This window comes from Seriola lalandi, unplaced genomic scaffold (genome assembly GCF_002814215.2).
Source record: "Seriola lalandi dorsalis isolate HSWRI2012SDOR001 ecotype SW California unplaced genomic scaffold, Sedor1 jcf7180002054647, whole genome shotgun sequence".
In the NCBI taxonomy this organism is placed as follows: domain Eukaryota; kingdom Metazoa; phylum Chordata; class Actinopteri; order Carangiformes; family Carangidae; genus Seriola; species Seriola lalandi.
The window spans coordinates 41,734-54,734 of NW_019525200.1; the positions used below are offsets into that span (position 1 = coordinate 41,734).

Below are 13,001 nucleotides of genomic sequence, written 5' to 3' on the forward strand. Positions count from 1 at the left end.
CCCCCCCCCCCCCCCCCCCCCCCGCGCTTTTTCACAGTGTATTCTGGGGGCAGGCAGCTAGCGGATCAAGGGGAGATGCCTATGATTTGAGACAAAAATAAAATTGCGCTGAAACCATGCAGGAATGCATAATGCACCTTTAATGTCATGTGGCATGGTAACCCGCATACAATGTGTTAAATGTGTTAATTTTGCTTTCACTGTGTGACCTTTGACCTGTGCGTGATGCCACTTCCTGTCGCTTCGCGCCGTTCTCCTCAGTTGGTCACTGGGCTTGCTGAGGAGACAGGAGGTTCTGAGTGAAGGACGGCCTGAGACAGACCAGTCAAGTCAGGGGACTCTAGAGCTGGACTACGAAGAGCAGTCTGTTGATGACCGTATCCAGTGCTCTCGGGGTGACCATAGCTACTCAACCAGAGACAATGACATGGACAGTATGGTTGCAGAGCCTGACTCAGACTCACTACTCGTGTCAGATGTACTTTCAGGGTACCCAGACACCCAGTTACCTCCAGGAGACACAGACGCTGATACAGAGACAAAGTCACAACTAACAGACTCAGTACATGACACGGTTTCTCAAGTGCATTCAAGACATGACACTGACACACAAATGTACTCTTCAGCAGACACAGAGAATGTGGTTAGGACACGGGCAGGCAGGGTCAGTAAAAGGGTCAACCGACTCATTGAATCCATGGTTCAAAAACCTTTTCATTTCAGAGACTTGGCAAGTTCAGTTAGCAGAAAGTCTCAGTCACTCCTCACATTGTTTTAAGGGGACAGACAGTTCTTTGATTTCTTTTGTAACTTTTAATTTATATGTTTGTGTTTAAGGGACATTGAGACCAGTGTAATATTTCACAGTGTGTTTGATTGAGGCAGGTAGTTGTATGGTGTAAAAGGCATCATATTGATCTAAGAGGGACCAAGACTTGATCCCCCTTAAGTTTTCTCTGAACCTATAACAGTAGGTGTCTTATACAGCTGATTGTAAAGTTAGAGACTTTCAGTGAGACTTTCACATCATGGGTTGGTTGTTCCAGTGTTTTGGTTCATTGGTTTATTCAGAGGATTTTGGTGAAATCTAGGAGGGGAGGATGTAACTGATGTATTAAATAGTTTTTTTTTAATTTCACCATAAATCCATTTTCCGCTTTTGTTCACATTTTGTTGTTGATTTTGATTTATATATTTGTTTTTGTATATTTTTATATGGGAGCTTTTATTTTGTTAATTTGCTTTCACTGTGTGACCTTTGACCTATGTGTGATGCCACTTCCTGTCGCTTGGCGCCGTTCTCCTCAGTTGGTCACTGGGCTTGCTGAGGAGAGGTAAGATAACAGAGGTGCTTCTGTAAATAAGATGCTAAAACCGCTAAACACAGAGGCATGAATATTGTTTTGAACAAGGCCCTCATGTTGTCCTTTTTTTAGTGACATGTATGTTAGTGTGTGTATCTATTTATGTGGTTATGTACAGCACTTCAGCGCAGCAAGCGAGTTGCGATTTTATGCTAAGCTAACTTCACGGGGATTGTGTCTCATACATGTAAATGTTATATACACAGGTATGTGAGCTCCCTCTTTTTATTTTTGTGTAATTATATTGTTTATTTTTGTACTATTTGTTTTGATATTTTTATACATAGCGTATGTTCATATTTATAAAATACTTTAAAAATTGTCACTAATGGGTGGGGGGAAATAACTTAAGAAACATGATTTTGTAACTACAGTTGTGTGAAAAAGTGTTTGCCCCCTTCCTGATTTCTTATTTTTTTGCATTATTTGTCACACTTAAATATTTCAGATCAAATAAATTTAAATATTAGACAAAGATAACACAAGTAAACACAAAATGCAGTTTTTAAATAGAGGTTTTTATTCTTAAGGGGAAAAAATAAAAAATAAAAAAATATTCCGAACCTATATGGCCCTGTGTGAAAAAGTGATTGCCCCCTAAACCTAATAACTGGTTGGGCCACCCTTAGAAGCAACAACTGCAATCAAGTGTTTGCGATAACTGTCAATGAGTCTTTTAAAGCGCTGTGGAGGAATTTCGGCCCACTCATCTTCGCAGAATTGTTGTAATTCAGCCACATTGGAGGGTTTTCGAGCATGAACCGCCTTTTTAAGGTCATGCCACAGCATCTCAATCGGATTCAGTTCAGGACTTTGACTAGGCTACTCCAAAGTCTTCATTTGGTTTTTCTTAAGCCATTCAGAGGTGGACTTGCTGGTGTGTTTTGGATCATTGTCCTGCTGCAGAACCCAAGTGCGCTTCAGCTTGAGGTCACGAACAGATGGCCAGACATTCTCCTTCAGGATTTTTTGGTTGACAGCAGAATTCATGGTTCCATTTACCACAGCAAGTCTTCCAGGTCCTGAAGCAGCAAAACAGCCCCAGACCATCACACTACCACCACCATATTTTACTGTTGGTATGATGTTCCTTTTCTGAAATGCCGTGTTACTTTTACGCCAGATGTAATGGGACATACACCTTCCAAAAAGTTCAACTTTTGTCTCGTCATTCCACAGAGTATTTTCCCAAGTCTTGGGGATCATCAAGATGTTTTCTGGCAAAACTGGGACGAGCCTTTATGTTCTTTTTGCTCAGCAGTGGTTTTCATCTTGGAACTCTGCCATGCAGGCCATTTTTGCCCAGTCTCTTTCTTAGGGTGGAGTCATGAACACTGACCTTAATTGAGGCAAGTGAGGCCTGCATTTCTTTGGATGTTTTTCTGGGGTCTTTTGTGACCTCTTGGATGAGCGCTCTTGGGGTAATTTTGGTCGGCCGGCCACTCCTGGGAAGGTCCACCACTGTTCCATGTTTTCGCCATTTGTGGATAATGGCTCTCACTGTGGTTCGCTGGAGTCCCACAGCTTTAGAAATGGCTTTGTAACCTTTTCCAGACTGATAGATCTCAATTATTTTGTTTCTCATTTATTCCTGAATTTCTTTGGATCGCAGCATGATGTCTAGCTTTTGACGATCTTTTGGTCTACTTCACTTTGTCAGGCAGGTCCTGTTTAAGTGATTTCTTGATTGAGAACACATGTGGCAGTAATCAGGTCTGGGTGTGGCTAGAGAAATTGAACTCAGCTTTCCAAAGATGTGATAAACCACAGTTAATTTATGTTTCACTTTTTCACACAGGGCCATGTAGGTTTGGATTTTTTTTTCCCCTTAATAATAAAAACCTTCATTTAAAAACTGCATTTTGTGTTAACTTATGTTATCTTTGTCTAATATTAAAATTTGTTTGATGATCTGAAACATTTAAGTGTGACAAACATGCAAAAAAATAAGAAATCAGGAAGGGGGCAAACACTTTTTCACACAACTGTATATGATCACAATGAGAGGTATATGATTTATTAGTGATTTTGATTAATGAGATTTCACACGTCAGTCAGTCACCGGGCTTGCTGAGGAGAGGTGTGTGTGAGAGACTAAGAAGTGCCCCCCCCCCCCCCCCCCCCCCCCTTCTGGCTGGCAAGACAACAGTTGTCCTCATCTCCTTCGTTCACAACACAACGCAGACAGATTTTTAGCCAGTGTCAGGACAGACCGGCTACAAATGCATTACATCAAGTCAGCGCTGTGCAGCACCACATAAAGTCAAACACACCCATTCATTTGTCCTGCTTCTGTGATGACGTGAGCTCATGCGCTCTTCCTCCTGATGACATCATTGGCGCAGGTTCGTCGTGTGGTTTTTAATTAACGGTGCTCCATATGGACGGTGTTTATTTGAACGTGAGAGACCGAAGCTGTTTCCATTGAACTAAATACATGAGCATTGTGTGCGGATGAATATGCATGGTGATTAGGTCATGATCTAGATCCCTATAAATTAGCATGATGTTTGTTCAGGTTTCCTCCTGTGTGAACTCTGGCTCAGACTCAAGCTGTGTCTCAATACTTCAGTCAGTACATAACATGTAGTACTCTGTGTAGTACACAGTATGTTGCTGTACTTGTCAGTGTCTATGGAAATACATGAAGACGCAGCAGGAGGTTCATATTAAGGTGCTGATGAGTTTAGCCTCCATGCCACAGTTTGTATTGAACTCCATATAGACAGGATTCCTCTTCCTGTGGGCCTTTTCAGTCTGATCGTTCACTTTCATAATTGGCCGTCACAGCGCTTTGCCCGATGACATCACGATGTGTTGCAGAAAAAGTTGAACCAGATTATTATTTATTTTTTACACACAACACAGTGTTATGTCAGACTCCCCTCCCCAAGCCTCAGTATGATCTTCCTGTTAAAGGGTTCACCTGGATCAGGACTGTGAGGACAGGCTGCTTGATGAAGAACAGACATCTCACTCTATCATGTTTTTCCCTTCACAGTTTATTCATGCAGCTCTCATCACAACTGGAAGTAGTTCTACATTTACTACAGGAACAACAACAACATATGCACTGTCACCATGTTAACCCCTCTTCATATACACACCTGTGCATGTCTGCACATTATTACTATGTATACAAAGAGTTCCTGTCCTCCATGTTGGCTCCAGTGCATCTGTAAGGACAGAAAATCATCTGACTGCTACATAGAGCTGGGTATCGATCAAAACCTTTAGATATCAGTACTGACACCAATAAGATATCGGTACTGATAGTGATTGTTAACAATACTTTTCTTGATACCAATTTTATCAAATCCATTTGAAGAATGAACAAACGGATGAACTGGTTTCTAATGACGAGGAATTCTTCGATTCTCCTTCGGTCAGTTCATTAAAGTACGGATGTTCGATACCCAGCCTTGCTGCTATAGAAACAGTTCAACCAGCACGAACACCACCACCATGTTGGAGCTGCATCTGTAATCCAGCATAATCATAGCGACATGTTGTCAGCAAAGCAACAGTAACTGGTCATAACAACATGTTGCTACAGCTTGAGAACAACATGGCGGCCGTGGGCTGTATGATGTCTGAACTGTGTGAGAGTACAACGGCCACTGATGCTAACACTGCAGGATACAAACACTGTAAAAAAATACAAAATGATCATGGTATCAAACGAAGTGTTCAAATAATCAAACACACTGTTAAAAATCCCTTAAGAGGTTTGGGGAATGAAGCAAATGAGTAAGGGGGTGGGGGGCTGTTTTAGAGCTTTCTGGGGGAGGACTCAATTCATCTACGTCCTGTAGTTGGCGTGGTTTTGAAGGGATTGCAACTCGCAGGCTAACACTGGATTTATTAGCACCATTTATAGTCAGATGATGTTTTGAAGTTGACAGAAAGTCTGACGGTGGTAGTCTGAGAGTCCAGCTCTGATTCTGAGACTAAAGTTGCTTAATTAATTAATAAGTTAATAATTAAAACTGGATCTGTACATTAAAAAAAAGTTCATCCTGACAGGACGCTTAACCTGCAGTCCAGCTCACTCCAGACTAAATCTGACCTACAGAAACACTCACAGGACTGAACACATTACCACCACAGACTGATGAACAGATAATGGTCTCATAGTGAAGCAGAGTAAGACTGAAAGTGGGTCAGATTGATACTAACAGATATAAGACAGATATGGACCTGGGACAATTCTACTTGAAGAGTTTAAATAAGATGGAGACATGAAACATTAATACTGACCTTACAGTAATGACTACTGTGGTTTCAGGACAATATGGATTTAATTGTAATGTACAATGAGCAGAATTAGTTTATGGAAAGAATGGGAGGACAAGAAGCACTACACGTCTGTACTAAAGGAAACAGAAAGTATGGTCAGGGGCTATGCTCTACTACTACAACTACTACTACTACTACTACTGCTTTTACCAGCAGACAGAACATGATGGAGGGAGGAGCCTCAGGAAGGATGAGATGAGATGTTGTTGAGTACTCATGAGTAAGGTTAGAGTACTTCAGATGAATCATTTTAACATGAAGTCCTATTTGAAGTATAACTTGTAGTGTTAAGAACTAGTTGTAGGGTGCAGTACTTGTTGGGTTGTACTACCATTGTTGAAAAACTGAGTACTATAACCACTGATGTACAGTAGGTGTACGTTTTAGTAGATGTGGGGCCTTGTACTAGCTGTAAGGTCGTTGTAAGGTTTAATACTAGTTGTATTATTGTTGCAGGGTCTAGTACTAGATCTCAGTTGTTGTAGCATTATGTCCTAGTTTAGTTTAGTAGTAGTTGTTCGGTTGTTGTACCATTGCTGTAACATCCAGTACTACCTAAGTTGAAGTACAGTAGGTGCAGGATTTAGTAGTAGTTGTAGGGATTTTTACTATTTGTGTGGCTGTTGTACTAAGTACTAGGTAACCTTCAGGATTTAGTACTAGTTGTGCAGTAATAGGGTTTGTAAGGTTTTAGAGTTAAATATTATCTTTGGGGCTATAATTGGGTTTTGGGTTTAGTACTAGTTGAAGTACTTCAGTTGGAGAATGAAGTACTTATTAAAGTACTACACTTTTGTGAGCATATGGTAGGGTTCTGTATTAGTTGAAATACTACTGTTATAGTGCCTAATACTAGTTCTACAGTTGTAAGATTTGTAAGGTTGCAGTAAGGTTGGTTGTGTCTTGTTGTAAAAGTGACACTCGAAGTGTCAGTGTGATTCTTCTTGTTTTAAGATAAAGATGTGATGTTGGATCGTCCACCTGGAGGAGCCACAATCCTCTGAGCAGAGCGACGAGGTATGTGGTCGTCAATCTGAGCTCCTGGAAGAGGAAGTAGTGATGATTGATTTAATAGTTCATTTGTAATCATCCCATCTTCTTCTTTGTCATATTATTTGCCCGTAGTACTCAGCTGCAGCATTTATAAACTGTATGTACTTTCAACTACAAAGTGTTCACCCAAAACCTCAGTGTCTGTCAGTTTTAGTTGATCAGATAATTGATTAAGATACTGGAGATATAACCTACCTGCCAATGTGAATCCTGACTGGTGGAGGTTTCGGGGGCCGGTCTGGGTTTTCGGACATGAGGGGCCTCTGCTGGTCGGAGTAGGCGGGACTGATTTAGTCATGCTGATGACATCATGGACCGGACCATCATAGTTTCCACGGGGGACACCGCGAGCCTCTGCCATCTAAGTCGACAACAAACATCAGAGAAAAACTGATTAACGACCTGACCAGCTGGTTAACTGCTTAACCAGTTGGTTGCTAATAAGTCATCCAGCTGGTTGGTTACCTTGCTGCAGGCTCTGATCCTCTATCAGGGTTCAGGTGGTTACCTTATTAACTAGTAGCAGCAGTTTACCTTGCTGCGGGCTCTGATCCTCTTGTAGACGGTGTCGGGGAAAGCCTTCCTGGGAATGAAGCGTCCCGAACCTTCAGTTGTGTTGAGTTTTCCGTCCTCCACAACGACTCGACCTCCACTGATCACCACCGACGCCGTGCCTCGAAACTCCATACCCTCCAGGATGTTCACCTCCACCGTCTGCACACACTCACACACAAACGCACACACACACACAAGCAGCATGGTGAGGGGGAGGAGGATCAGTTTATGATGACTATTTTAGATAATCAATGACACTGATTGGTGTGGTGGACATGTTGTTACCAGGTTGTGAGTCTTTGCAGAAACCGTTCGTGTCTCCTTTGGGTTCCAGACGACAATATCAGCATCAGATCCTACAGCGATGCGTCCTGAACAGAGGACAGAGATCAATTTTCTGTGGATTACTTCAGACATCTAAATACTGTTTTAATATTGCTTTAACAACCACTAACATCACTGCTTCAGGCAGTGAATTTCCTGAGGTGGCTGTTTCTGGATGAGTATACCTTCATCTTTAGTTGTACATTTTTACATTGAAGTTATGGTTTCATTGAACATCCAGAATAAAATGGATTGACATCACAGCTCTCATCTGTAAACCTGTCGTCTTCTATAGTTTAGTGACAGTAAAATAAAGGATTCCAGCACCAACAGTGTCCTTATCCTCTCTACAGTGTAACTCATCTCACGGATGTGATACCTTTTCGTGGGTAAATGTTGAAGACTTTAGCAGCATTGGTGCTTGTAACTGCGACAAACTCATTCTCATCCATCTTCCCTGTAGACTGTAGAGAGACAGTAAGACAAAATACCATGAATGTATTCAAGGAGAGACTGTTGGAAAATGTGTAAACGTGTTCCACATTTGTATGATTCATGATGCTGATACTATACAGACACACAAGGCCTCAGAGTTGAGAGATCAGGACCTGAAGAGGGAGGAAGCTTCCTGACACCTGAGACACACTCTGTGTGTGGTCAGCTCAGGGTTAAGGGTCAAACGGTAATCTTACCACTGCTCTGTCCCACACCACCGACATTCTCTCCTCAACCCCATTGGTTCCCTCTGGGATCAAAGTGAAGTCATCTTTACCGACGGCTTTCTGAGCTGTGGAGAAGCTGGCATGAGCGCTGGATGTCACCTGGAGGTCTCCGCTGGAAATAAACACAACAAGCACCTGTCAGGTTCACCTGGTACACCTGGATTGTTGAGGAGGAAGGTTAGGCTATAATATGGCTAACCATGGTAACAAAGGTGAAGTCATACTAACCATGCTAACAGAGACGTCAGATACTGTGGAGTTGAAGGGTCAGGGTTGAGCGGTGGGCTCATGACGAAGGCAGCAGCAGTGGCCCAGTCTTTGGACCAATACTGAGAGCCGTCAGTGGCCAAGCTGGCTGTGATTGGTTCCCCATACACAACCATACCTGAGGACACAAACCAGAAGAAGTTGAAGCCACATCATCTGCCTTAGTATCTCTCTAGGAATCTTCATCTTAATTTAAAGGAATTCGTGTACACCCCATGAAACTGGGAGCTGTGTTGTTGGGGGTCCCTGTTGGAGTCTCCCAAGGCAAATTGGTCCCAGGTGAGTCAAAGACCTCAAATGAAACCCCCTCTCATCCTCGCCAGTGAGGGTCTGATGGCCAAGTTTTGTCCCATTTCGGACACAGCATCTAAGAGCATTGGGGTGTGTTGTCCCCCCGGCCAGCAGGCAAAAAAGTGGACATAGGTCTGTTGACCTCTAGGATCACCAACTTCCAAGTGGGGAGGGAACCAGAGTTCATTCAGGGGGTGGAAGGGTACCAAATATATATAGTTGAGCGGAGTTTGCATGTTCTCCCCTTGCCAGTGTGGGTTCTCTGCGGGTACTCTGGCTTCCTCCCACAGTCCGAACACATGCAAAATGGGGACTAGGCTAAATTGACCATAGGTGTGGCTGTGAGTGTGAATGGTTGTCTGTCTCTATGTGTTTGCCCTGCGATGGACTGGCGACCTGTCCAGGGTGTACCCCGCCTCTCGCCCAAAAAGATGCTGGGATAGGCTCCAGCCCCCCCGCGACCCTACTAGAGGATAAGCGGTAGAAAATGGATGGATGGATCAATGAACATCTTTGTGGTCATTTCATTAGATCTGCAGCCATATGTTTTGGACACTGTCAACTGATCACCATTTGGTGGTGAGGCAGATCAGGCGGTGGGAGAGGACAGACCTGGTACACCCAAACAGGTAGAGACAGTGAACTGGGAACACCAGGTTGATGACTTTCACCTCTGGAGGAATTTTTCTTGCATCCCAGGAGAGGCTGAGGATATTGAGTCAGAGTGGTCCATGTCTTGAGGGTACTGCCCAGACTTGTAGACAGAGGTCATTGGTACCTGTCATGGCAGCAATCGAAGAACCCACTGCTGAACATCAGCAGTTAAACTGAAGAAGGAATTTCTGTCAGGCTGGTTGAGAGCTGGAAGAGCTGGGGGAGACTTTTCTCTGTCATTGGTTAAAAGGTTCTGCAGGTGTCACCAGGTGTGGATGACATTCCACCTGAGATGCTGAAAGCTCTGGACTTCTAGAGATAGGGGACAGTTACCCGAGGACTGACAGACCAGGTTGGATGTTCACATTTTTAAAAAGGGAGAAAATTACTAGTTGAAATCTAAATTTAATCTGGACCTAATCTGGATTAAAAGATGTGATGAGGAACAGATGATGATGATAATGATGATGATGTCACCTTTCTTCCTGGATTTGGCGATGACATCAGCAGCAGATTTGCTCATCACCTTGGTAACATACAGTGGGCAGTTGGCCTGTTTGGCAATGGTGACGGCGCGATACACCGCCTCTGTCTCCACCTGAAAAAATGTCATAAGACACAAACCATCAATGATACACACCTCTCACACCTTGTGGATGTTTATACAATTTTTTTTGTACAAGTGTATTACAGGTGTGTTATAGGTGTGTTACAGATGTGTCTCAGGTGTGTCTCACGTGTGCTTACCTCCTCAGGGTGAGATAAACTGTGTCCTTCAGGTCCTGAGATGCCGAGAGAGAGAAGCTTCTTCTCTTCCTGAAGCACAACAGTTTTCACCAGATTACACCAGTTTAAACCAGTTCACACCATTTGAACCCAGTTCACAAGTTTAAACCAGATTACACCAGTTCACACAGGTTCAAACCAGTTCACTAGTTTAAACCAGATTACACCATTTAATCCAGTTTAAACCAGTTTACACTAGTTCTCACTGTAAAAACAGTGTGAAACAGAAATGATCAGTTTCTCTGTTTGACTCAATGAAAAAAGCGAGAGCACCTGTCCCATTGGGCAGGATGTATTACCTCATCGATGATGTCACCGTTTTCAGCATGGACCTGGGCGATGGCTCCAAGATCCCGCAGGACCCCGAACGCCTCGTACAGCTGAAATCACGGAAACAAGAATTCAGTTACAGGAAGAGAAACAACAAACAGTAATAATAAAGAAAGTGTGGTTCACCTGAGAGTCGGAGCTCTGGAATTTATCTTTGTAGGCCATGAAGAAGAGGAAGGAGTTCACACCTGGAACACAAATACTGCAGGTAACACTCAACAGTACTCAGAGTACTGCATGTAATACTCAACAGTACACAGAGCTGTTTTAGTCTCTGACCATCTTGAAGGAGCAGAAACCTTAGACCTGAACCACTGATCAGTAACTACTGCAGACTGTCACATGATCTTGTACCAAAACAAACATGGCCAACAGCAGCAGCTGAGATGTTTGAGCTGAAAAAGAAAAGGAGGGAAAAGCTTTTGAGACCCTGGATGGAGAGGTGTGTAAGACTGTAGAGCCCGGAGGGACTGGGAGTTGGAACAGACCCACCTGACCCAGACTGGAACAGACACAGTCCAACTTGGGTACCATCAGTCATCATATTCCAATTATACTCATCATCGAAGTTAGAGTCCGGATCAGTTGGTCTGTTCCAGTCTCACAGTCTTTGCTCTCATCTTGATAATTTTAAATTCAGTTTGATGAGCGGAGTCAGGAGGTCAGAGGACGTCGCAGGGGTCACAGGAGGTCACAACAGGAAGTTTGATTAGCAGCAGTTTGTTCTCTGAGGAGCAGGGAGCTGGTCTGACCTTTATCTTTGATGAGCGTCTCCAGCTCCTCGTACAGTCCGTCGTGCCAGCGAGTGACGTCCAGGTGAAGAGAGAAGTCACAGCATGCCCTCTGCTCCGCCGTCTCCCTCCACTGATCAAACGCTGACAGTAAACTAGCCCCCGGCTCCACCAGCACGTGGTCCACTGTAAACACAAACATCAGTGTTACTCGTGTTCTTTGACTGGAGCTTGATCGATCAGTATCGATAGGTTATCAGTAATCACTGACTGATGGTGGTGGTTCCTCCAAACAGGGCAGCTCGGGTTCCCTGGTAAAAGTCGTCGGCCGGGTTCAGGCCTTTCTGCGGAGCAAGCAGGTTGGTGTTGGCGTCGATGCCTCCAGGGATGACCAGCTGACCGTATGCATCCACTGTCCTCACGCCGGACGGGACGATCAGGTTCTCACCAATCTGCCTGATCAGGACACATGAAGTGTGATGTTAGAGACAATAACAGGTATGACACACCTGGAGGTCAGGGGGTCAGGTGTCAACAGCTGACATCAGGATCATGTTATTGATATGAAAGTAATTACTTGATGGTCCCGTCCTCTACATAGACATCAGCGTAGAATGACTGGTCGTCGTTGACAATCTTTCCTCCTTTGATGATCAGACGGTCACTCTGCTAACACAAAGGATGCTGGGTAAAATAGGAGGTCAACAAGTTCACATTATACACATAGAACAGCTGATAACAAACTGCAGTGAATGTTCATCAAGACTTGGTGAGGGTTTATAAAGCCCTGGTGCAGGACTGATGAGGGTCTAGAAAGTCCACTGTATCAGGGATGTTTCAGCTCTGTCATTGACGTGTGACCCACTTCTTTTAATGGAACCTTTACAAGGTTCTTGTGGTCCAGTTCAGCTGAGGCTCTCATTTTTAGCCTCAATCAAAAGGTGTAACCAGACAAAGATGAAATGTCCCACATTAACTGAACGCACCATGTATTCAATATTAAAATCAGGTTTTCTGTTTGAAGCTTTAGAACCGAACCGAACCGAGCGATCGGACCGGGCCGGGCCTGAAAGCTGCTGTAAACCCGCTGGGCTCAGTCAGTCTCGGTCTGGTCCTAACGGCCCGGTGATTGACAAGCGGAGCTGCAGCATCATGGCGCACCTGCCCAGTTATACCGGTTATTCCGGCTTGTCTCGGTTCGGCTCGGCCCGGCTTCGACCTACCGCGGGTCTCGCGCTGCTCTTCTTGTTTTGGAAGGACATCCTGATCGATCTGTGATCGGCTGATCAGCTCGCGCGCACACACACATGCACACACAGTCTGCTATTGTTGTTTCCGTCAACTCTGACGTCACATTCCCGACAATACACACACACTGGACTTCCGGTTTGGAGCTTCAAAATAAAATGGACGACCATAACTAACCCCAACCCTGATGCAAGAAGAATTTGGTATTCTGTTCAGAACCCGTTCAGACTGATGAAGACCCTGTTCAGGAGGAGGATAAGTGTGTTCGTGAGATAACACACTCATCTCTGCAATGACCATATAAGGCTGTTCCACTTCCTCTCTTTCTTTGGAAGGAAGATATATATATATATTTATATATATATATATATATATAT

The 13,001-nt window shown here is 43.9% G+C and overlaps 1 protein-coding gene across 3 annotated transcripts in view; it reads right to left on the bottom strand.

Moving 5' to 3' along the window:
- Positions 1-4,348: 4,348 nt before the first annotated feature.
- The window catches only part of dpysl4 (dihydropyrimidinase like 4), a 10,371-nt gene continuing 1,718 nt past the window's right edge, over positions 4,349-13,001 (bottom strand). Inside the window, exons 1-15 of one of the 3 annotated variants that reach the window (XM_023420518.2) lie at positions 12,600-12,737; positions 11,954-12,042; positions 11,648-11,832; positions 11,398-11,562; positions 10,772-10,833; positions 10,615-10,695; positions 10,277-10,345; positions 10,007-10,127; positions 8,546-8,702; positions 8,288-8,429; positions 7,975-8,059; positions 7,557-7,642; positions 7,251-7,430; positions 6,912-7,077; positions 4,349-6,704 (exon numbers count right to left, since the gene is read on the bottom strand). In XM_023420518.2, coding sequence (XP_023276286.1) covers positions 6,613-6,704; positions 6,912-7,077; positions 7,251-7,430; positions 7,557-7,642; positions 7,975-8,059; positions 8,288-8,429; positions 8,546-8,702; positions 10,007-10,127; positions 10,277-10,345; positions 10,615-10,695; positions 10,772-10,833; positions 11,398-11,562; positions 11,648-11,832; positions 11,954-12,042; positions 12,600-12,638 — 1,719 coding nt within the window. In that variant the 5' untranslated portion in view covers positions 12,639-12,737 and the 3' untranslated portion in view covers positions 4,349-6,612. Of the gene's footprint in view, positions 6,705-6,911; positions 7,078-7,250; positions 7,431-7,556; positions 7,643-7,974; positions 8,060-8,287; positions 8,430-8,545; positions 8,703-10,006; positions 10,128-10,276; positions 10,346-10,614; positions 10,696-10,771; positions 10,834-11,397; positions 11,563-11,647; positions 11,833-11,953; positions 12,046-12,599; positions 12,738-13,001 lie in introns of those variants that run through there. The other 2 variants (XM_023420517.2, XM_023420516.2) reach the window with 2 other exon arrangements.